The 25595-nt window shown below is 31.8% G+C and overlaps 3 protein-coding genes across 4 annotated transcripts; 1 reads left to right on the top strand and 2 right to left on the bottom strand.

The window, feature by feature from the left end:
- Window positions 1–863: 863 nt before the first annotated feature.
- Window positions 864–6978, bottom strand: LOC108223471 (cyprosin). Of its 2 annotated transcripts, none has more exons than XM_017397757.2 (14): window positions 6834–6978; window positions 5984–6349; window positions 5828–5888; window positions 5222–5316; window positions 5006–5118; window positions 4410–4578; window positions 4273–4312; window positions 4081–4145; window positions 3441–3554; window positions 2949–3013; window positions 2592–2748; window positions 2399–2518; window positions 1493–1575; window positions 864–1170 (listed from the first exon to the last, which is right to left on the bottom strand). In XM_017397757.2, exons 2-14 carry the CDS (start codon window positions 6338–6340, stop codon window positions 1086–1088), a joined length of 1524 nt encoding a protein of 507 aa, XP_017253246.1. In that variant the 5' UTR covers window positions 6341–6349; window positions 6834–6978; the 3' UTR covers window positions 864–1085. The 2 variants fall into 2 exon arrangements, with proteins under 2 accessions (XP_017253246.1, XP_017253247.1); XM_017397758.2 differs by lacking the exon at window positions 6834–6978 and adding an exon at window positions 6786–6807.
- Window positions 6979–10521: 3543 nt separating this feature from the next.
- LOC108220915 (probable WRKY transcription factor 31) lies at window positions 10522–13441 on the bottom strand. Its single transcript, XM_017394807.2, has 5 exons — window positions 12848–13441; window positions 12630–12728; window positions 11829–12353; window positions 11621–11734; window positions 10522–11415 (listed from the first exon to the last, which is right to left on the bottom strand). Exons 1-5 carry the CDS (start codon window positions 13241–13243, stop codon window positions 10768–10770), a joined length of 1782 nt encoding a protein of 593 aa, XP_017250296.1. The 5' UTR covers window positions 13244–13441; the 3' UTR covers window positions 10522–10767.
- A 7146-nt stretch (window positions 13442–20587) lies between these two features.
- On the top strand, window positions 20588–25315 carry LOC108222606 (uncharacterized). The gene is made up of 9 exons (XM_017396502.1): window positions 20588–20848; window positions 21583–21654; window positions 21983–22072; window positions 22869–22911; window positions 23356–23465; window positions 23735–23839; window positions 24252–24442; window positions 24635–24704; window positions 25084–25315. Exons 1-9 carry the CDS (start codon window positions 20660–20662, stop codon window positions 25159–25161), a joined length of 948 nt encoding a protein of 315 aa, XP_017251991.1. The 5' UTR covers window positions 20588–20659; the 3' UTR covers window positions 25162–25315.
- Window positions 25316–25595: the final 280 nt, after the last annotated feature.

Below are 25595 nucleotides of genomic sequence, written 5' to 3'. Positions count from 1 at the left end.
TTCCAAAATTGATCGAAAATAGCATTTTTAGTCGAGATGCCTAAAGAAGTATTCGTATAGGATGATTTGAGTTTAACAAGTCGAGCCAGACTAAGTCGTTAACAAGTCAGAACACTAGTAATACTTATTACTAGACTTGAATCAAATTTTTTAACAAACAAAATATGTTGTTCGAACTTAAATTCGATAATAACCGAGTCAGAGTTTTAAATGAGTCGAGTCGAGATTATTCGCATGCAGCTCCACGGTGCTGCTACAAGGCAGACGAAATTAACTTGTTTACAACTCTATATAATATAATATGTTTCCTTACAAATATATGAACGCAAATTCATGTTAAAACGGAAAAAGAAAGGTGAGTCGCCAGAAAACTACAGGATGAAGCATCCAATGCCAAGTATCCAATAAACAGCATCTGAACTCTCTTCGTTACGATCTAGAGCTCCCCGATTCCAGAAAAAATTGATTCATTCTCTCGTATATCCATGTTCTTCTCAAAACCTCAGAACAAAATAATAAAATTTCTATAGAGATCTTGTTCTTTCGCAACACATAGGAGCATTGTTCTAAAACTTGACTTCTAAAGTGATTTTTGCGATATATGCAGAGTAAGCATGTTATGAAATATATTCTCAATCTGATTTTGCCTCGACTGCATACTGTCCAGCAATCATGCAATTTATTTTTTCTAAATTTGACATTTCTCTACTTTGCAGAAATCACAATTGTTAGACTACCTGGTATGTACAAACATGAATGCTAGTTCAGCACCAATTTGCTCGGTATTCAAATCAGATGCAGCCTTGTACAAACAAGGATGCTTTCCCCCATCAAAATATTGATGGATATTGTGCAGGCGATGATTATTTGGTGAAAATCGCTGTATTATTATCATGCAAGTTAGCGAGCTTTGTGTATTTTCATATTTACAGGAAAGAGTTTAACGGTACAAATTTGGTGCAACAGATAAGGCTGCCTTCCCCACACGTTTGCAACTCATAAAGGGGGTAACTTAAATATAAACATTGGCAAAAGGGACAATCATGCAGATTAAGCAAAATGTAAACAGAAGTCCAATGACATGCTCATGCTGCTTCAGCAAATCCCACCCTCATGTTCCCATAGTCAAATACTGTGTGGTATTTACCCATAAAAACATCCCCCAAGATCCTGCATCAGACAATGCTGAAAATTTCAAAGCTGCTATCCGATAACAAAATAGAAAATAATTTAAAATTTTAGAGGTACTATGTTCTTGGACAAGCCAGAGGTTGAAGATAGATGAAAAATCAAGGTCAAGTGAGGACCTATATTTCGTCTATTCATTCAAACCATTCAGCTAAGATATATAATTGACAACATGCCTGGTCATGTTTCCAGATAATGAATTGATGCGTAATGAACATAGATAAGAGGTTACTTTATCCATTCAGAACCAAAATATGGAAGCGGAAAAAAAAGTGATTAAGAAGCAAGAGTAAGAGGTCTTTACCATAAAGGACCACGAGGAGGAGCTAGAGCTGTAAAACCACTGATGCATTGAGCTGCTGTACCCTCACCGACTTTAAGGACGTACTAGTAAGTCATAAAGCCACCACCATCCAACAAAAAGAGTAAAAAATGAAATGAGTTAAGAAAGTCGGTGTGCATACAACACCAAACTAATTAATAACAATGAGGCTAGAAAGACACCTATTGCTTTGATAGTCTAATATATATCATGGAAGCAAATGTCAAGATATTGTACACGTTCACATAAATGGCTCAAACATACCTAGATATTGATCCATTTCGATCAAATTAGACGAACTAATAAGTACTAAAATTATAGTTTATCACTTAAATTTCCAATTGATTAAATAGACAGATTTTTGAATTTTAACAAAATTTGAACTTAATTTACCTTGATAAGTAAATATGGACATAAAATTCAGGGCATAATAAAATATTATGAAATGTGGTCAAAATATATGGGATGATGGAGGGATTCTCCAATACACTAATAATTAAATACACATATACCCATTTATCTAATTTAAGTTTCCGACTTGCAAGTCCAAAAAAATACTTGGCCAAACAGCATCCTAGTCTCACAATCAAGATCCTAATGGGCATTTCTGTGCAACACTAATATAATCTTCCTAGAAGATGATATCAGATATCAAGTATTAACAGATTAATAGCATCAATCAAGAATATACTACTGTGCTGTTTGCCACTGATTCTACTTGGGGCATATTAAACAAAAACTAGGGCATACTGAAAAAAAACCTATATTAGGGACTAAACACAGCTCCTCAAAATGTGTTGTGCACATCAATTTTGCGTGAAATATTAATGTCAATGAATATAATAACGGTTGCATTATCTAGAGCCTACAGCGGCATATTGCAATTACCTGATCTGCTGAGAGGTCAAATGTTTTATCACCAAGTGTAAAAGTAACAGAAGGCATCGATGAGAGACTGTTGCAGTCAACAGCTGATTCCCCCATTGGACTAGGAAGTCGGTTACAGAGCTGCAATCAAATTAATGGCTTAAGCCTCTGATGGCATGCCATAAACATTGAGCAAAACTTAGAATCTACTCACCTCGTTAATGTAATCGATAATTTTATCCTCCGTCTGGTTTCTACTAAGCTGACTTTGCATCCAGACAACAGTCATCTCACAGAAAGTACACATCTCATCATGCAGGCCACTTGACGATTTTCCAGAGTTCATGTCCACGACACTTTCAATTATCATACTGTACCCATCCAACTACATATTAGTCACCATTTCGTCGCCGTATTATTTAAGTAATAGGCCAGAATTGAAGCAAAATTAGTCAGTTTATGTTTACCATGATCAACATAATAGCAAATATTTGATATTCGCAATTAGTTGAATGGTGTTTACAACTTCAAACACAATAACAAATTGTAAAAGCAACATGTTGAAACTAACCTACGATCATGAGTACCACGTGAAGAGCACAAGCCAATCTGTGAGCAAATTTTCAAAGGTTGCGCCTATAATCGCCATTAGAAAAAGCAAATTTGTCAAAATTAGCCGGAACATGCAAATTTCACGGAACAAAATGCTTTGTAGGCATGTATACAAAATAACTACCAGTATATATATTTCTATAATCAGCTGGAAGAAAGTACTCCCTCTGTCCGAGTGGGTTGTTTACATTTGGGGAACAGAGGGCTCGACACGCATTTCAAGGCTCTTATAAAGTATTTCATAAATTATTTTAATTTTTTTCTCTTCTGAATAAAATTTAATGTTTAAATTTTTATTTTTTAAAATAAGTTATCAAACTAGGCTTTATATACATCTTAAAATGTGTGTCAAGCAGTGAAGAAAAACTGTAAAGAAATGAGTGGGACGGTGGGAGTGACATATTTAATGTCTACAAATGGGAAGAGCCAAGTTCAGCACATAATGACGTACCTCAGACAACAGCAAGTCCAAAATTTCCTTCCCATACTGGGAAACGACAGACTTGCATTCTTGGCTTATGACTCCTGAAGCTCCAATTGCATGATTAATTTGAGTAATCACAGTCTGCAATGTGTATAGCCAGATAGTAGCATTAATATAGGATGCCTGATAATATAAACTGAAGATGTGTCTATAAACAGAGCAACAAGCACATGAAGCAAAAAAGAGATGCTAGATTGTCTACAATATTTGACAGAATGGCATGCCACACAAAGACAAAGGATATTTACTCGCAGAATTTGCTAGTGCTCACATACAATAAAGAATGGAGATGAATCTAGTTTCCAAATCATCACTTTCAAAGACATTTGCCACATAACAACTTAAATTACATAAAAGATATAATGCAATTAAACAATGTAAAGCGTCCTGTATACACGAAAAAAACTTCAGAATCAACATACTTTGTAATAGAAAACAGAGTCTCGATCCACGGAACTACAGATACATGCCATGTTCCACTATAATAACCACCAAGGAATCTCATCTTTCCAATATTAATCTACTAGCATTCTAGTAACTACTGTTAAGGAGATTTTATCTATCAAAATCAGAAAATTTAATTTCTTAAGTTTCAGAAAGTACGTACAGTTGGTCCAGCCAACAAAGAGGTTCCAGAATCAGCAATTGCTGAACAACCACCAGAGCAAAATTCTGAAAAATGAGAACATGCATCATCAGGTCCATAACCAGCAGAGGATTTTAATAACATCACACACATAATTTTACACACGTGGGAACTAATTAGCAAGACAGCACGAAATAGGGTCTACAAAATTACCAGTGGATTGACCACCAACTAGGACATCGCCCATATCAAACTGAAAACAATGCAAACAAATATAAATATTAATACAGTGAAATAAAGTATACCAAGTAGATACAGGAACAATCATGGGGAATTTTAATAAGACACACCTGCCAATATCCTTTCTGAGACACAGGAACATATGTGTGGTTGCCCTTGAAATGATTCGTATCAACCCCACCAAAAACAAGTTCACCCCCTTCACCCTCTTCAGCATTGCGATTAAGCCAAAATGAGAAAACTGGTTCTTTAACAAGACCTTGATTAACCATAGAGTACCTATTCAAATATTAATTTCATGGTCATTTTAGAGTCTGAGTTACCATAAAAATTTAAGATCGTAAGTAACTTGTTTCCAAGGAAATCGATATGCAAAGGTCTCAAGTCATAGCTACACAGTCGATTTTGGAGAGAGAAGGGAAAGACTAAAGAAAAGAAGAGGCGGAAGAAGCCGTGTATATTATATATGTATCTGTAATATCTATTACAAGGAGAGGTTAAGCTCTTAAATTACTGCAGACCAACCAAACAAAAAAAAATTGCCCCTGAGTATGCTACAGTAACAATGATGTAATGTTACATCTTACTAGAACGTCATGGATGTGACTTGGGCCCTGATGTAATTTAACAAAGGAATGAACTAGGTTCTAGGTTGGAAACAGATAGCGAAATTATAAATAAAATAGCGGGAGGTACATAGACCTACCAAACAGGAACTGCATTGCCAACAGATATCTCTTGAAATCCAAGTCCAAGGATGCCATCAAACTTAGCTGCCAAGAATGTGACGCCTGGCTCTCTGGTGGCCTCAATAAAATCCTAGTGACCAGTGACACCATAGAATGAACAGCAAAATTAAATAAAAAAATTAGAAGCATTTCAGCATGATTCTTCTAGATATTTAATTAGAGGAGTGTCTTACCTGTTCCTTAACAACAAGATCACCAACTTTGACATTATCTTGGCTAAAGAAGCCAGAGATGGATCCAGTTCCATAATGGATTTCAGCAGATTTTCCTGTTCAGAATATAAAAAGTCGATACTCATCAGACATGTATAGGCCCAAAGCATTCTGCATTGATATCACAAGGATGCAGAACAGGTGTGATCCCTATAAGTTATAACAGTTTACTAAAGCTCTTTATAATTTCATAGTGGTGTATACACATCAATTTTTTCTAGAATTACCAGGTGACAAATTTCAAGAAACTAAAATGATAAACCAAATAGTCAGTAAGAAATATTACAATGATAGCATACGCTGCTTGTAATTTTCTAAATCACTTTACAAGAGGTACATTTTAATTTATAAATAAAGTCTTAGCTGTCAGTCCTAAATGATAGTTTGATTGTGTACTTGTACTTGAAAGATTTTGTTATTTCAGCTCTCGGGTGACTTCTAATGATAAGGGCTATATGTCTACACATGACCTAGTTCTTCTCCAAAATTTACTATTTTATTTGATAAGAAACAGGAAACATCTTATAAATGATTAGGAATTAAATAAAAGCAGAATAAAACCCTTACCATTCTTCTTGTAGGTACTTGAATGGCTAGACTTGTATTTGGGGTGGAAAAGGCATGCGACCTTCATTTATATACAGACTATAAGTCGTGCAAACAATAAAACAAGAGAATTAACCTTTTCACCAACTTCTAAATATGAAAAAAGACAAAACTCACTGAAAAATAACACTTTGCAGAGGGCACCCACAGATTAGAACTCCCGGTGTCGAAAATGACTGTAAATTTTTGAGGCGGGGTACCAATACCAATCTCACCATAATACTGAGCATCCAAATAGTTTTTCAGTTCAACAATAGCAGCATCTGGATGCCCAAAATCACCAGGAAGACCGTCATTCCTCGAACCAAGACCTTCTATCGATTTTACACTTCCAGCAATACGGTTTGCAGGATCCACTTTCCTCTTTCTCAATTCAACTCTAACCAGTCGGTCACTTGACAATGAAAACACCGCTGGAGCCATAAGCAGCAGCATGAAAAATGCAGCCGCAATCACTCGGAAATCGGAATCCATGACAGTCAACTGCAATTTACATAAACACAACAAATAATCACATATAAAATCCAATGTGCTTGGTAACATTCTACGCCTCCACAATTTTGATAAACCTAGTTTCCCTCGGCAATAATAATAATTGCATATCATATAGAGAAACAAACAAAAATTCAAGCATCAAATCAAAATTCAAAAACTGAAACGCAAACCACATAAAGTAAACCTAATTGTGAACACAAAGAATTACATAAACATCTAGTAAAACCTAAGAAATTAAAAGTTAAAAAAAATATATAAAACATAACATACTAAAATTTTCATACACACACAAACCTCTGTGTGCGTGTGTTATATTCCATAATTTTACAACAATCAAACAACAGAAGATAAGAAACTGGACAGATCATAGGAAAAATGAGAAACATAAACACTCGTGTGAACAAACATAAACATAGGTACATACATAGATAGCTATGATACATGGGATCAGACAGAAGAGTTTAAGTTTTACCTTAACCCAGAGGAAAGTAGCAGATTGAGTGTTTACTTGTGTCCTAGCAGGTCAACAGAACTCACAAGGCAAGTTCACAGAAACTATAAAGGTTACCTTTTTTCTTAATATTTAAATTCGGCCCTGGCTGGCTGTCTCTCCACGATTACTAAATTATTATATTATTATTTAAACAGATATGGTATAATTATGATATTTAATTTATGATTTAATTAACACATGCGACCGAATTTACTGTTGGATGGAAATTATTTGTGGTGATCTGTGATCTAATTATTGAGATTTTTTTTCTATAAACTGTGTACCAACAAATTAAATGTATCGGTAACTAATTTTCAGGAATTTTTCAGAAATTAAAGGAGACTTATTTGTTTTTATTTTTCAAATTATTTTTTATAATTATTAAAAATAGTCGAGTCGTCTTTTGTTTTTGTAAAAAATGTTTCTATCTATATTTATGTATCCATCAGTAATACCGTCTAGATTCATAATTCTAGAAAGTTCACGAGTTTAATACATACGTAAGCGTTTATCATTCATATTTTTTGTTCGTATTCAAGAAGTTCACGTGATTCAACAAATGTATTTATGTATGCATATTTTTTATTTGTGTACGTTTAATTTTCATAACCGGTTTAAATATCGTGTGGACGCATGTATTAAGGCATGTTACGCATTTATTCATGTATATTTTTTGTTGATATATATTCAAATTCGTGTATTGATTTTAAATATAATCTAAATTTACGATAGAGACCGTGCATGCGATTAATGCATATTCACATATTTATATATCTGTACTCTTTATTTTATCTATTTAGTTGTTATACATTATCTCACTTGACAAATTTTGATTAGACAATTAAAATAATAGATATTATATAGAAATAATATATGAAAAATTATTATAATACTTATATGTTTAGACAGTTAAATAATAGACATTATATATATTAACATTATTTATAGTAGAAATATGTATTAGTATTATTATGGTATTATTAGTATTATTATGGTATAGATAATAAAATTTTATCAATCAAATGAGCGGAGCATGTTAGCTGTAATTTTTACGAATCAGGGTAGCTCCAAATCTCCATAGACTCGCCGGAAGAAGCAGAGCCGGAGGAGAAATTTTACTATCCACTCAATGACAGATGTTTAGAATTCTTAAAATGAAAACGACTCTTTGAATATATATTAATATGTTAAAATTTTATATTTAAGTGGGAAAATAGATTTTTTTGCTACTCAACTTATAGTGTTTTTAGAAACTTACCACCCAACTAATTTTTTTATTCTTTTAGTCACTTATGTTAGGTTTGGTTTTATTTTTAGCCACCAACTTAGGTTTGGATTTGATTACCAGCATTATGATAATTTTTTGTCACTAAACTTATTGCGTTTTTAGAAACTAACCACTGAACTATAATTTTTTTATTTTACTCACTAGTGTTAGATTTAGCTTCTTTTTTTTTGTCACTGAAGTTAGGTTCAGATTTGATTATTAGCATTACATTTTATGTGTATCATTATTAAAATATAGTGGTAGTCGGTAATATTTTGATGATTTGATATATGTTTGTATTTTTATATGTAGTATTTTTTATGTCTTCAAGGTCGCTTACCTTGGATGATAACAATTTTACACGCATTATATGGCCTTTAAAAGATGTAGTTTCATATATAACTTTATTTTTTTTCTTCCGAATGAAAATTCATCGTTTGAATTTTTACACACAAAAATAAGTTATGAAACTATGTTTTATAAGAATCTTAAATACATGCTAAGCACTAGAGAAAATTTGTAAACTAATGAGAAGGACGGAAGGAGTAATAATAATATAAAATGATGTATTATATATAGAGGACAATCATCGAAAATTAAGTTTTCCTCTCTATTTATTCATCTCGAAAATTGTAATAAGATAAAGTTATTAAATTTTTGAAGATAAATTTAAGAAAGATCTTAGACTGAGCTAGTCCATTTAAAGTTTAATAGCGAAAGATGATGCGTCATATCACTCAATTACACTTTATCTTATGAGAGATGGTGAATTGTTTGAAGTCATTGATTTCATATTCATGATTTATTGAATTTTTAGAATCTAATTACTATTATTCATAATTTAAATTTTTCATCGGCTCATTTTATATTACTATTGCTATATATAAGGATATAAACATACGAAACATCATCAAAATATTAGATACTATCACTACGTATAAATGATGATACAAGTAATCAAATCCAAACCTAAGCTGGTGGCTAAAAACAAAACCAAACCTAACATTAGTGACTAAAAGAATAAAAAAATTAGTTGGGTGGTAAGTTTCTAAAAACACTATAAGTTGAGTGGCAAAAAAATCTATTTTCCCTATTTAAGTTGAGCAAGGTCAAAAAACAACTGTATAAGTTGAGGACCAACTACATTTGGAGGCATGGGGCACACAAACAATGTTACAGTACTATTGTATTATGTAGTACACGTATGGCTTACCTTGTGCTATATGGAAGGCTTGAGTCAAGAGCATAAAAACAATGTTACTATACTATTGTATTATGTAGTACACGTATGGCTTACCTTGTGCTATATGGAAGGTTTGTGTCAATAGCATAAAAACAATGTTACTATACTATTATATTATGTAGTATACATATGACTTACCCTCTGCTATATGGAAGGGCTTGAGTCGCTTGACGCAAACAATACAATTTGTGTAGACAAATATGAAAAGCAGCGATTTCTGCTCATCAACGGTAACATTTTTGTCTATTTTTTATCACCAAAAACTAATATTAGAAAATGAGTAATTAGATATGATAAATATTATTATTTTTATATTATCAATAAAATATGAATTTATATCCATATATATTAACATTAACATTATTTATAGTAGAAACATGCATCTGTATTATTATGGTATAGATAATAAAATTTTATCAATCAAATGAGCAGAGCATGTTAGCTGTAATTTTTACGAATCAGGGTAGCTCCAAATCTCCAATAGACTCGCCGGAAGAAGCAGAGCCGGAGGAGAAATTTTACTATTCACTCAATGACAAATGTTTAGGATACTTAAAATGAAAACGACTTTTTGAATATATATTAATCTATTAAAATTATATATTTTTTCTATAAAATGTTTATATAAAGAGATCGACGATACATATAAAAATAATGTTACTATATTATTGTGTTATGTAGTACCCGTATAGCTTATCTTGTGCTATATGAAAGGCTTGAGTTGCTTGACGCAAACAGTACAATGTGTATAGAAAAATTTGAAAATCAGATTTATGCTCATCAACGGTAACATTTTTGTCTATTTTTTATCACCAAAAATTAATATTAGAAAATGAGTAATTAAATCAGATAAATATTATTAATTTTATATTATCAATAAAATATAAATTTATATCCATAAAAAAAATTTACTATCCAATCCAATCAATGTGTCAAAAATCGAAATATAATAAAAAAATAATAAAAAAAGTAATTTTGTTATATTGATTGGGGGCCAAACGGCTAATTCAAACCAGACAAGAAATCAAATCTTTTCCGCATGAGACAATTTATTTCTATCTTTTCCACAAATCTGAACAAAGTCTGAGACGAATATCTTGACTGCATTCTTCACAAGCAGGCCTAAAGAAAAATACAGTTCCGCGATCACACATAAATTTGAGTAAGAACTAACATGTATTATTCATTGTATTTTTGCTTTTACACTATTTTTTGTATATATTTTCACCGCAAATCGGAATTATTAATTAAACAAGAATTTGAATAAAAAAAACTCGATTCTATGTATACCCCATCCCATCCCTAACAAATGAACATGTAAACCATCATTTCTCTCCTCTCAGCTGATATTAAAATTATATTAAAAAAAACTAAAACAAGAATAAAAATGATAAGATGCATGCTCAGTTACTATTGTTGTTGCTGGTAGAAGTTGTGACATTGGCATTGTTGTTGGTGCTGTTGTTTGCATGGGAAGTGCCACCGAACATAGAAGAAAGGGCTGCTGCTAGAGCTGCAGTAAAATTCGGATCAGAAGTTAATGCATTGACAGTGTCAGCCATCGTGCCTGGTTGCGCTTGGTTGTGCATTGGTGGAAAGCCTAGTGCCTGGTTAGCATCAGTATCGTGAGACGACATTTGAAGGCCTGAGAATTTTGATTGGTTGTACAATGCCTGAGTGAAAATCTGCGGTAGCAGAGCTGCAGGGGAGTTTGGTGATTGTTGTGGATTCGCGAAGGGAAGTTGGAATTGATTTTGAGGCCTTTGGAGTTGTTGCAAGGGGTTTGGAGATTGAGTCAAGTCCAATGTAACAGTGGGAAATGGTGCTGAAGCGGAGATTGTGGCCATGCTTGAGGAACAAGGAAGGAGAGTTCTGGCTAGTAAATTTGAGTTTATTATGCCATCCGCGCTTGGCATTGATCCAGAGAGGAGCATCCGTGCAGCGGATGATGTGGTTGAAGCCATTGCCATTGCGGCTGGAGGTAAAGGATGGTTGTGATTGCCTTCATATGTTGTGATCAGGATTGTCCTATCTTCTGCGCACCTTTGCACCTGAAAATTTACAATAGTATCATTTTATAAGATCGGAGCTGGTAATACATTTAGTACTGTTCTACTTGCTGAACCATCCTTAGTCATGTAACATAGTGGGTAACAAGAGGCAGGAGGTTCCTAAAAAATCAATTAGTTACTGGTATTTTAGCCTTGGATCTTTTCTACTATTCAGAACTTTAAGCTCATAGTAGTCTTTGGATACCTGTTTCCGAACTGGACAACCAGCAGCCATGGTGCACCTATAGTAGGCTCGAGGACACGGGTTTCCTTTAGCCATCTTCTGTCCATATTTTCTCCACTGGCATCCGTCAGTAATCTGAGAGTACCAAAAATTTGATAATGAATTAAAATTGCATAAATTTCAACCAAATATAACAGTAATGATCTGAGCCAGTTCATGATATATATACCATTGGGGCCTCTGATCTAGCCCGGACCGAGACTCGGGCTTTTCTAATGGTAGCCTCAGTGGCCTGGTCAACTTCTTTGGAAGGATTCAATCTAGAGACTTTATTAGAACCTCCCCAGTGTGGAGACCCATGATTTGGACTATCCGTTTCTCTGTACAAATCATCCTGTTTCTGTTTACTCATCCGAGAGTGAGACGGATCACGGCCTTCTGACGAAGAAAGTGAAGGCTCCTGATCTGTTGTTTCATCATTAGACCCCCCTCCTACTGCCAGATCAATGAACTGTCTAGGCACCGTATTTCGCATGCTATTTTGTCTAACAAATTTCTCACCCTTGCTATTATTTCCACCATCATCATCTGCTTCTACTTCATTATCATCCGCTTTCTGCTGCTGCTGCTGCTGCATAAATGTGACTAAATGCATCTGAAGATTGTTGTAATTGTTGGTCACCTCATCCACCATGTCCCTCAATCTCTGATTCTCGGAGTTCATTCGTTCCAACTCAGCATGAAGCACCGCTAGCTGAAATATTAAATGAAGATCAGTCTATCATCTATAGATTAACACACTAAACAATACTCCCTCTGTCCCTTCCATTTGTTAACACTTTTTTAACATTGGACGTACATAAAATATAGTTCCATAACTTATTTTTGAAATTTTCTTCATCTGAATAAAAGTTTGAAAATTAAATTTTTATTCAGAAGAAGAAAACGTTAAAATCATTTTTGAAGCTATACGAATCTTAATCAGTTTGTATTGGAATGATCAAGGTAGAAGTATGCAACTAAAGATTACCTCACTTTTGACTCTCCTCTCTTCAGAGCTGGAAGAAACTCCATCATCCACTATTGACTGATCACTGCTAGTGTTTGTGGTGAGAAGATGCAAACCAGTCTGTTTTTAGTATACTTTGTTAGTGCATACAGATGAACAACATTTATTAATGAGGAAAACGATAAAAGTAGTTGAGAAAAATATAGAAATGATAAGCTCAAGAAAACCACAAGACTCACATTCACATTGAAATGTTGAGGTCCACACAAACCATCTTTCTGATCATCACCATCAGTCTCAGCTATGTGATCATGATCCTCATCATCCTTCTTGCTGGCAAAGAAGTCCATCTCATCAATGACAGGCCGCTTCTCATCAGACTTAAAACATCGATCCTCATCGCGTTCTTGGTCTTGATCATGATCATGGTCTGCAGTGGTGCAGTTGAGGTTCACAGGAAACTGTATAGTACTCGGCCCTTTTGGACAATCCATGAGCTGTTGTATTGATGGTTCAAGCCTCAGCTTGTGTCGGTGTCTTAGGCTAAGGTCTTGTGGATGATCCGAAGATAAGGAACAAGTAAACAAGAGATGAGAAGAAGGAGGATCAATGGAGAGTCCACTCCCTTGAGCCATGGAATATTATAACAAAGAAGGGAGGATGAGTCTAGAGTCTTGAGGTATGGTACAATTGACTCGGCTAATAACAAGGGAAAAAGGGTAGACCAAATACAAGGTGAGTGTTAAGATTTGTAGTTATTGTATCTTTGTTTGATAATATTGTGATGATAGAGATCACTCTCTTCCTTTATCTTCTACTTGTTGTGGCCTAGTTTACACTACAAAGTCTATTACTACGACTTGCCTTGTCATTTACTCCCCATCCTTTTCCTATATTTTGACTACCTACAACAAAAAAACTGATGGCTAGCTAGTACTTTCTCATTTTACATGGCTACTAATCGTGATTAGATTTAAAAATAATAACAATTAACAAAGATTATAACCAAATCTTTAAATTCAACGTCATTTTATAGATTTATATGAGATTTCATTAATTTTTTAAAAATAGCAAAATTCAATACCATTCACTTTATATATATTGAATAGAGTTTATTGCACTTTGTAACCCTACACTTTGGCCAATTAGCAAATCAGACCCCACACTTTGAAACGTGACACATTGTAACCCTAAACTTTATTTTCCTTTCGGCTTGTAACTCGGGCCCACTATTCTGTTAAAAAACCACGTTACTGTGAAGTGATTAAGGGTTAACAGCTGCAATTTCAGTTTATAACCCCCTATTACCCCCTATCAACTGTACTTGATGAAGTTGATTTTTTGCAGTTCAAAACCATACAGAGAAAGCACAGAAACAACAACTAAAACTTGTAACCCGTATCCGCCCATTATTGATTTCGTATACCTAATCTGAAACCCTTATCCGATCCGAAACGTTTCGTGTATTTTTCGTGTACTTTTTGTGTATATTATATATAAAATAGTTAATATAATTTTAATCAATAAATAGTTTTAATATATATTTTCTTATATAATTTTATTAAATATGAATGATATATTTATGCTTACATACAATTCTCTACAAATTTGTTAACGAATCTCTAATATAAATTTACATATATATATATATATATATATATATATATATATATTTTACACAATTATTTATATAATATATTATAACATATATATAATAAAAATTCTGTACAAATATTTCGTGTACTTTCGTGTATTTCGTGTACCCAAAATGAAAACCCATATCCGACGCGAAATCTATCGTGTAATTTCGTGTTCGTGTACTTTCGTGTTTCGTGTATTAAAAATCAAAACTCATATCCATTTTTTTCGTGTCGTTTCGTGTTAGCGTGTTACGTGTTAAATTACCAAGCCTACATCAAGTACAGGGGTAACGAGGGTTATAAACTGAAATTGCAGCTGTTAACCTCTTAATCACTTCACGGTAACGTGGTTTTTTAACGGAATAGTGGGCCCGGGTACAAATTGAAAGGAAAATAAAGTGTAGGATTACAATGTGTCACGTTTCAAAGTGTGGGGTCTGATTTGCTAATTGACCAAAGTGTAGGGTTACAAAATATAATAAGCTCTATTGAATATCACATATAATTTATGTTTATGTTAATATCGTTAAATAAAGATTATTTTGAACTTGGAACTAAATAATTTTCAAATTTCAAATTTTTAATTGAATAACATCAACTTTTATACAATATTTAAGATCTTTCCTGGATGCACATGAATTTTATAAATTTTGATAATGCAAATGAGCCTTAAATATCTACAATTTAGAAAATTATCGAAAGATATTATATATTTAGAGTGCGATAAATATTTAGTTTTAATACAATTGTAACATGATTCAAATTAATTTATATTTTAGATATTCAAATATTCAATATTATTCTATACATTTGTCGTACTAAACTCCAGAACAAGTGATCAAAGATACAACTAATTAATTTATGTTTTATGCATTCCACATTTAAATTTTATTAATTTTATTACATATATTTTTGTAAAAATGAATTTACTATATCTAAATTTATTGTAAATATATATATTTTTTGAATAATTGATACAAATATTTGATTTCATGATTTTATGAATATAAAATTTTAAAATATCTATTAAATGAAAATTTTAAATTTAATTAATAATACCGACACAAGTTGTCCGTAAGGCTTGAAATCTTCAAACTAAAACATAACATCTCATTTCAAGTTTCAACGTCTGGTGAAGATATTGTGACTGGGGTTTGGCTTTCCTTATCTGGAGTCTCACTCTCTTAGCATTATTTTTTGATGACATGTTATCAACTCTGAATAATTTTTGCTTTATCTATAGCTGACATACCTCCAAATTAATAATATAGCAAATTCATTACTATGAAATGTAATAATGCAGTTTATCTCTGCGGCCAAAAATTAGTCTATACAACACATTGTTTGTTCTAACTTCTAAGGATAATTCTGATAATCCTTGACTACTCGTGGTTTCTCTAAATTAAAACTGAATTTTACGTAAGACATGGTTGATCAAGAATTAGTATTACGGATAAACATATAGAGCGAAACGGTGCTTTATTTTCAAACAGTGACGATAAATGATAGCATTTGTTTAATCAACTCACAACCACGCCACTGAATTAAAAAAATTAGTTTGACTAGACTGAGATATTGATGACGATCCAAAATAAATTTAATACCCAAGAATGTTGAAAAATTCAGATCAGACTGCAATCATCCGAATTTTATTAATAAATAGAAAATGCTTATCACACCGTAGAGAGACCCTGGATCGATGGACCAGTTAATTAAGTAGCACTGTTAGGGGACAGTTGAAAATCACAATAATAAAGGGTACATTTCCACAAAGATATTGTTTTCCATCTTATAATTCAGGTCCATGCATCGTTGTCACTTTGCTACATATTTTATATTTCTTGCAATATTCTATTTTTATGAAATATTATCGTGTGGATCGCCATAAATATAAAACAATGTGAATAACATGCATGTGTGCAAGACTGTTAGGACTAGGGGTGAACATGGGTTGGGTTGGGCGGGTTTTTGGAAAAAAACGACCCAACCCAATTAGTTCGGGTTAATAAAAACTTCGGGTTAATAAAAACTTAACCCGTTAACTGAAAAAAATTTATCTAACCCAACCCTACCCAACCCAATTAATTCGGGTTGGGTCGGATTGGTTTGGGTTAAACTTGCGAAAATTATAATAAATAAAAATTTAGTTATTCATCGTGACAGGAAAAAAAAAACTCACTCGCACACCGGTAGCTAGTAACAGTCGGCATACATATTTATAGTTACTCAGTTTCTATGAATCATTCACCAATATCAGTCGATGCGTAAGTTTTTGATCGAAGAGGGAAGCCTATTACATTGGTGAAACATTTAAACAATGATGAAATAATAGAAAATTGTTGTATACACAAATCATTAATCATGTTCAAATTCCAAAAGTCATCATTTACATTTTATAGTTATCGAGATACTTAAAATTATTCATATTGCTGTTGTAAATGTATAGACACACCCTAGATAAATCAAATTTAGGTTAAAGATTGATTGAGATAAACTAAAAAATATAAAATAGGTATGTAAATATTATATATAGGCTCATGATCAAATAGAAACCACTCTTAAAATAAAAACTAGAAACCAGTTTCCCTACCACTATTTATAACTACGGGTATCACTAATTTATACTGCACTAATCACTGTTTTTATACATAATGTAAACAGCGATTTTTATTATCAAAATTGAGAAAATCTACTTATCTAGATTATTGATAATCGATTATAGATGATTAATTTCATCCGTATGAAGGTTCTTGGTGGTAGGAAGCCGCAAGAGAAGTTGTATGATGATGGTAAGTAGTCGTTAGTTTTGTAAGTTATGATGGAAAGTGTACGTGACTATTGGTGATTATAGACAATGGTGGCAAGTCATACAAACGTTTGGTAATGGTGGTAAGAGTTCCATTATTACGATTTGGGTGAAGATGATGGTCATATACATTGCATATATGTGTGTATATATATATTTATATTCGCGAGATATGCTATATATAAATTAGTGATATGTTATGTACAAATTAGTGATTTCTGTAGTTAAAAATAGTGATAAAAAACTGTCCAGAAACTGGTTTTTAGTTTTTAGGCTAATTTGGTTTCTATTGGAGTAGGACTCTATATATATATATATATATATATATATATATATATATATATATATATATATATATATATATATTATATAATCGGGTTGGGTTGGGTTAGTTCAGGGTTAAAATCTGTAAAACCCTGACCCAACCCAACTTAATCGGGTTTTTTAAAAATCAACCCATTTATTTTTCGGTTTTGAACGGGTCGGGTTAACCGGCCTAAAAAAGGGTCGGTTTGGGTTGGGTTAGCGGGTTGAACGGGTTTATGTTCATCCCTAGTTAGGACCATAGAAATGAGTTGTTTAATGAGAGTTCAAATGGATTTCTTTGAAGATTCAAAGTGGAATAGTTAACCCGTTGCAGTTGGGCTAAGTGGATTTTAATTGGTGTGATTGGTAAATTTGCAGGAGGTCCACCATTATAAAAGAGTGGGAACCAATTAAAATCCACCATTCTTATAAAATTTGGTACTTAGCATGTGTTCATGAGCACACACTTGGAAATAATCAAAAATGAATGAAAAATTTATGAAACAAAATGTACTAAAAAACAAAGACACTATCATGTTCGTATATTTTTCGAGAAAAGGAAAAGTACAATGACTTCGTAATTTAAATTTTAAAAATTAATGTCATGGCTTCAAAAATTTTTTGATAAAAAAATAAAAATTGCCAAGCGTAGCGGGCAAGAATACTACTCCCTCCGTCCCTTTTTATCTGTCCATTTTGAAAAAAAAAACACATACCAATGAATAATTGATGCTATGAACTTTTTCATTGAATACCTCTAATTAATATCTTGAAAATGGTGGAATACCCCTACTTTATGTCTTGAAAACATGAATTCAACCAAGTTTTAAATAAGTCAAGCCTTGAAAATTGAAATTATGGAGATATATTTGAAAAACTATCATTAAATTAGTTTTGAAAGTATAAATGGACAGATAAATAGGGACAAATTTTTACTTGCAAAGTGGACAGATAAATAGGGACGGAGGGAGTAGTTCTTATAATATTTGCAGCAGGTGATGAGTGCCCATTACTCCTTGTCAACTCTAACTCCGAGCTTTGCTGACATTTAATTCCGTGCATTGTAATGCAGGTCAACTTAACTCAAGATAGTGACCACAAAATTTTAAATTTGTGCTTCGAGTATATTTGAGCGATTTTAAATTTGTATTTTGGTGTGCAGCTGATCGAAGTTGCAATCGAGTTCGGTTAACTGAATTCAAATTATATAAAAAAAACTATGACAATTAATTTGAAATTGATATTATGATTATATTACTTGTACGAAGCAAATTCATTGGTGATATTATATTTGTAAGTTACAAATGCAGATATTTAGAGACGATATTCATCATTATTATTGAGGCTGTTACAACTTTGGAGTGAATGTGGTGTACGAAAAGCATACAAATAGTTGATCATATTCAAGGAAAAAAGTACTCACATACAATGAGATTAGTTTGTTCAATCCATCCCCAAACCTTTGGAAAAAAATTGTTAAACCTCTATCCCTTTGAAATCTATACACTTTTCTTTTCGAGATATCTCATTTAATTTTATATATTTCAAAACCTCCCCAAAATAGTAAACTTTTATAATATAAAAATCCTATCCACCCACTATCTTCATCTCCTTTCCCCAAACTATCACTTAAATATTAATGAACCCTAGTACTCTACCACTTTACCTACTTTTCTTTCTCTTTCTCGTTACTTTACATTACCTTTATACACTTTTCTTAGTCTCCGTGCCCAATACAAACGTATATATCTCAAGGGGACGGAGGGAGTATCTATTTTCGTGTGTATGTGCCATTTCCAACATAGATCTTTTTGATTTAATTTATAATTTCATTTTAGTAATAAAATACATTTTTCATGATAAAAAAACAATTATGCAATTATAAAAAAATACTAAAAATAAATTTATAAGACTAGGTTGACTAGTTGACTTTAATTAACGGATATTAAAATCCTAGTCGGCCTGTATTCTATAACATTGGACCTCAAGAGCATGTAATTAGTTTTTTAATTTGGGCTTATAACATCTTTTATTGAGTGTGTATAATTTTTCATTTGGGCTGGTGCCTTTTAATATTGCTTTTCAACTTCCTTTTTTTTTTTTCTTCCAGTATTCCTTTTCAACTTTTGATTGTATAATTATATTACAAAATATATATAGAAAGCATATCTTAAAAGGGTTAATTATCAAGTTGGTCACTGAAGTGGGCTTAATGTATCAAGTTGGTCACTGAACTCAAAACGGTATCAAGATGGTCACTGAAGTGGCCATAATTATCAAGTAAGTACCTTGAAATATGAGTTCAAGTACTAAAAATATTATTTATAAAATTTTACACATTATTTTTAAATGTTATCACAACCAACTAAAAGGTTATGACTTCTATTATTTAAAATAATATATTTATATTTTATCAAGTTTTTTTATTATTTATATTTTATTATATAGTTATTTTCTTTGTTTTAATCAAAAATAAATAATAAATAAACTTGATAAAATCTAAATATATTATCATAAATATTAGAAGTCGTAACCTTTTACTTGGTTTTGGTCAAATTTAAAAATAATGTGTAAAACTTTATAAATAATATTTTTACTACTTGAACTTATATTTCAAGGTATTTGTTTGATATTTATGGCCACTTCAATGATCATCTTGATACCGTTTTGAGTTTAGTGACCAACTTGATACATTGTGCCCACTTCAGTGATCAACTTGATAATTAACCTTATCTTAAAATATACTTTAAGAATATTTTATTCCTAACTCTTATGCGTTTGTGTATTGGAATAAAGTTCGGAATATTTTATTCCTAATTTTTATGCATTTAGACCATAATATATTCATTTTAGAAAATAATCTCTTTAAAAGTGCGTCAACAATCGTCGAATTTTTTGTTAAACAGAGGCTGTGATGTAGTAATTTTATAAAATAGTATTTTTAAAAATATGCGAACAATCATCGGTGAAGATGGGCCAAGGTATTAATTGTATTGGATTAGGCCCAAATATATCATAAATCTGGTGTAATTCACTTGTCACACATGAAGCTAAAGTTACCATCACCATCAAATCTTGTCCAAGTGTGCTAAATCCATTCGTTACTTTTCATAAATGTACAAAACAAGGTAGGTACCCAGCTCGTGACTCTAGCAAAAGATACAAATCATAAAACCAAAAAGATATTAACATTATAATAGATCTCTTACAAGTTGCCGCTTCTCATATTGTGCTTTTCCTACAAAACTCAATAACGGCCTTCTTGTTGGGGGTGCTTCTAGGGATTTTTGTCTGAAACAATGATGAACTTGCCGGACTCTCTTTTCCCGGATTTCGAGAATAGCGAATGTGCTTTTACTAACGGTGGTGCAACTGCTAATGGTGTTAGAGCACTTGATTTGTCTTTGGCTAGTGTTGACGAGTTGCTTCAATTGCTTGGTGAACCCGAGCACCGTGAAAAGGCCATCTCGCTTCTTACTCGAATCAAGGTCACCATTTAAATTCATATTTGTCTGTGTGTATGTGTGTGTTAGTTTATGTTGATGTGGCTGGATATAATTAATTGATAATAATCATGATTGAAGTTTTTTCATATATATATATTAGTAGATGTTATACATGTGTATGCTATATTATCTTTGTGTGGCTAGCTGGATGTTAAACATGTCTAAGAGGACAATAGTCAAGAGGCTTTTTGAATCCACCAATAAGTGATCGATCAATTGAATTTTTTTTATGTATATGTATGTTTGTATTGGTTATTGTTAATTTGTTGGTTAGAATGAATTAAGAATCATGAATTAATGGAAGGAGTATTTAATTTCATTAGGTGCATTCATAATTAATCATGATCGAAGGTTATCAGTAGTAATTGACAATGGATTGGAGGTTTTTAAGAGGTTCGATAATACATTTCTATGTTTAAACACAAATTTAGTTGCGGGTAATCATGTTTTGATTATATTCCTCTTTGTCATATTATTTTTTTCAAAGTGTTGTTTAATCATGAGCTATACGGAAAAAAATCATAAATTAAATTTCAAACTTGATGTGACACTCTTATGTAAATTCTTTCAATAAGTATATGTAGACAAATGATAATAAAATTCGCTTATTAAAAGGTTAATGTGCATATTGTAGAGTTTATATTTTATACTTTATGTTCTAATGCCTGTTGTGTGATATAGTGTATTTCATTATAACATGTGATTAATCAATACAGAAGCAGGGATCCAATAAGGATTTGGCTCTCCAAATATGGCGTTCTCCGAATACAATTTTCTTTTTGTTAACGGTATGCAGAATTTGTTTGATATGTCAAATGTATTGCATGAATCACATAAAATTATTTTGCTGTAATAGCTTGGTGTAGTTTTTCTTAAGTTTTTAATCTTAGCTAAACATAAACACAAAAATTGTAATATCAAGTTGCATCATAATCTTGAACAGAACTTGATCTATTTTTGAAATTATTTCGCATATGATGGTCATTGGAAACTTTAAATTAAATCCATATTTTTATTTGACAAGCTCGGTTTAAGATTTGTAGCGGTTATTCAATCTATCCACAAGGGAAATTCATGTCATGAATAGTGATAATTCCAATATCTTCTTTATTGCAGGAAATAATATCAATTTACAAGTCGTTTACTCCTGAAAAGCTTACAATGAAAGAATCAAGTAGAGTTTGTGATGTGCTTGTTTTGTTTGAGGTCAATTCTGATCCTCGAAATTTCTCTTAGTAGCATTAACTTTGTAATGTTCTTGCTTCTTTTGTTTTTTCAGGCATAAGGGCTTTTGATGTTTAAAACCAGATCAGTCTTAGCTTTAAAACCTTCTAAAGTTTATTTCTTGATCATCTCAAATTTCACATCATTTCATATTTTGAGATATCGGGAGTGCTTAAAGTATAATCTGTGTGAATTTCTGAGTTATGTAGGCCATAATAACAAACCAAATATCATTATTATGTGACCTTTGTTCACAATTAAAACATTTTCGAAAATTTCATTTTGACTAATGCTCAAAGATTGTTGAGTTGTTAAAAATTAATAATTCGGATACGAATGTCATCTAGTTTTGATCTTTGTAGAGAGTATTGATATTATTTAAGAAATCGCAGAACATTCTGAGTTTTAAGATTTAAAATATTTTAATTTTATGCATGATTTTGAGGTGTTTGTTGATATTTTAGCTCCATACCTCATATCGTCAACTATCTTCCACAATTTTTTATGGCTCATTTCATTCTTGATCGAAAGCGTCAAGTAAAAAATGGATAACATTAATATCTCGTTAAGAGCACCAATTTTTGTGTGTCAAACCATTGTTATTTCTAACCGAAAATTTGTATGGAGCCCCCACAACCAACACACAAACACACACATTACTACATATGTCATCTTCATATCATGATTATGTTTAGTTGTGACAGAGATTTTGGTACTCTATATACTTGCAAATTATGTATAAAAATTTAAAATCATGATGATTTTTTATTGAATGCAGTGTCTAGCAAGTCATCGTCAAACAAAGAAGGAATTCCTCAATGGTATTCTACTTAATACTTTGAAATTTGTGGCATGTTTCTTTTAATTTCTTCATTAATTAAATTAATTTTCTTTGAAATATTTTTGGATGTAATTATAAATATAGCTTCTCTACTTGATTAAGCTTATTTCATATTTAATTTTTTTTCATCACTTACGGTTTAACATTCCACTTTGTGGACTACAGATGATATTGTCGAAGTTGAAATATTTTGATATAAAAACATTTAAACACCTTATATTTCAAGCCGGTGTGATATGTCTTTATAAAAGATGAATGAAACATGACACTGAGGTGAAATAAATAATACAGTTAAAGATACAATTAAAAGAAATCTTTGTTAAAATTTTATGATTTTTACTTGTAACTGATTATAATAGAAATTGAATAGCTATATATAGCTAATTATAGACAGATTTGTGATAATTTAGTTATGTCCTTGCAGTTCAGATACACTGTTATCTTTACCCTTTTTTGATGACTGAGGAAAGGGGAAGACCATTCCAATACCTAAGGTTAATGAGCTTGGGGGTGATAGGAGGTCTCTTGAAGGAGGTACACTTCCTCTCCAAATTATTATATTATACCTTCAAAAAAATTTATACTTTGACATCAAGGATAATTAAAATTGCTAAACACCAGCAACCCATCATGAAAATGATTTTTGATGGTCTACCCGCCCTTCTAGTTTTCAAAGAAATTCGATGAATATGTCTTGTAACAGATTGTATATACAAATATAAAATGCTTTACTATGATTTGATGTATAAAGTATGTCTAAACGTTACTACTAAATATACATCTAAATCTTCTCTTTTATGCAGATTGATGATCCTATTGCAAAGGATTCTGTTCATCATTTGCTTCAATCAGGATTTTTCCCTATGTGCCTACGTAGCATAGAGTTTGGTAACGACCTTTCGCAATCTGTAAGTGTCCATTAAATCTTGATCTTACCATATAATTGCTTCCATGCATCCCACTTGTAGAGTATTTAGCTAATGTTTGATTATGGGATTGCAACACGGTTAATGGAAATGAAAATGAGATTTCAATACATTTTTGTACTCGAATCTCATTCTCATCCCCGTTAATCATATTGAAACTTTTTATCAGGAAGATTGATGAATAACTATATATTGGTTTATATTAAATTTATTACCTAACCATATTTGAATTATTTGCAAAATATCGCATGATAGAGACTTGCTCGTTTTAGAAAAGAACTTCCTTAAATTATACTAAATACAATGCCATATCATCAAATATCTAGATAGACACTCATAGTTAATTATACTCCTTACACTCATATTAATTAAGTACTTGTATATGGCTATTCAGACTGCATCCTGGATTATTTCAAGGCTACTAATACAAAAACAAGGTCTACAATATTGCTACGAGCCTACAACTCGAATGTGTGCAATAATGCGGGTTTTCAAAGATGCTATTGAAAAGATGCATGATAAACCATCAGCAACCGTCCTGAAAAATATTATTCAATGCTATCTCATAGTGTCTGAGACATCAAGGTTAGCAAACAATATTTTTCATCATTTATGTAAATCTTTTGATTTTGTTATATTGTTTCTACGGTTATTGAATAAGAATTTTCGGAAAGAAACTATATAATCATGCACTTGATTCTTGAGAGTTGTTTTATGCTCCTGGAAGTTGATTTTGGTAGTATTTGACGGGCATGATTTTATGTGATTTGAATGCAGGGGTTGTCTCCTTATTAAAAGCTTCATTCCATCAATATTGATGAGTGCTCCATATATTAATGCCCTTCGTGTAAGTTCATTTAGCTGATCTTGTTACACAAAACAAGAAATTCTACTAAAACCCAAATTACTAAAAATAAAAAGAATCTATGTTACATGCATGGATGTTAGAGGCACGCACTATTTGCAATAGTTATACATCACAACTTCTTTGAGTATCTCTAATTGAACAACAAAATCATTGTCAGTAATTTTAGATATACAACTCCTCATTTTTTTATTATTAAATTTCTTTCTTATGATATTTTTCCTGAGAAACAAGTCACAGTACACATATAAATACATCTTATTACGTAATTTGTAGATAATATTTTTCTGATGACAAGTCACAATTACATACGCGCGCGCATACACATATATATAATTCATTTTGGTTTCATATTATGCAGGCACATCCTGCAAGCATAAAAAATTTGCTAGAAATATTCCAAAGGCTGGCAAAAGGACATGAGACAACTACAGACTAGCTGCAGAGTAGTTGGTGATACTGCAGGTTTATCAAATCTTAAGTGCTAATACTTTTCTTCAGAAAAATGATAATTTTATATTCAGAAAACATCTAGATGATTACATCTTGTTCCCTTCTTTTATAGTAAGAAGAAAACTTAAATTTTTTAAAAAGACTCGGCTACCTTATATTGGTACCGTAAACACTTTATCTTTAAGTTGCTGAAAATTATGGTTCATGTGGATTGCTAATAATTTGATTGTTAATTTGCTTTTGCTCTGTTTTCATTGGCTATAGTCATATGCTACTATTGACATAAACTCGGTCTTGATATATAGTATTGAACAATACCCTTCTGATAACTAAGATCATGAAAGAATATCATTATATTTAAAGATTAAAATGAAAATATACATCATATAGAAGACTATCATCATTATTAAAATTCATTTA

This window comes from Daucus carota, chromosome 5 (genome assembly GCF_001625215.2).
Source record: "Daucus carota subsp. sativus chromosome 5, DH1 v3.0, whole genome shotgun sequence".
NCBI classification, from domain to species: Eukaryota; Viridiplantae; Streptophyta; class Magnoliopsida; order Apiales; family Apiaceae; genus Daucus; species Daucus carota.
The sequence above is the reverse complement of the archived record's forward strand: the minus strand, read 5'-3'. Positions and strand labels throughout refer to the sequence as shown.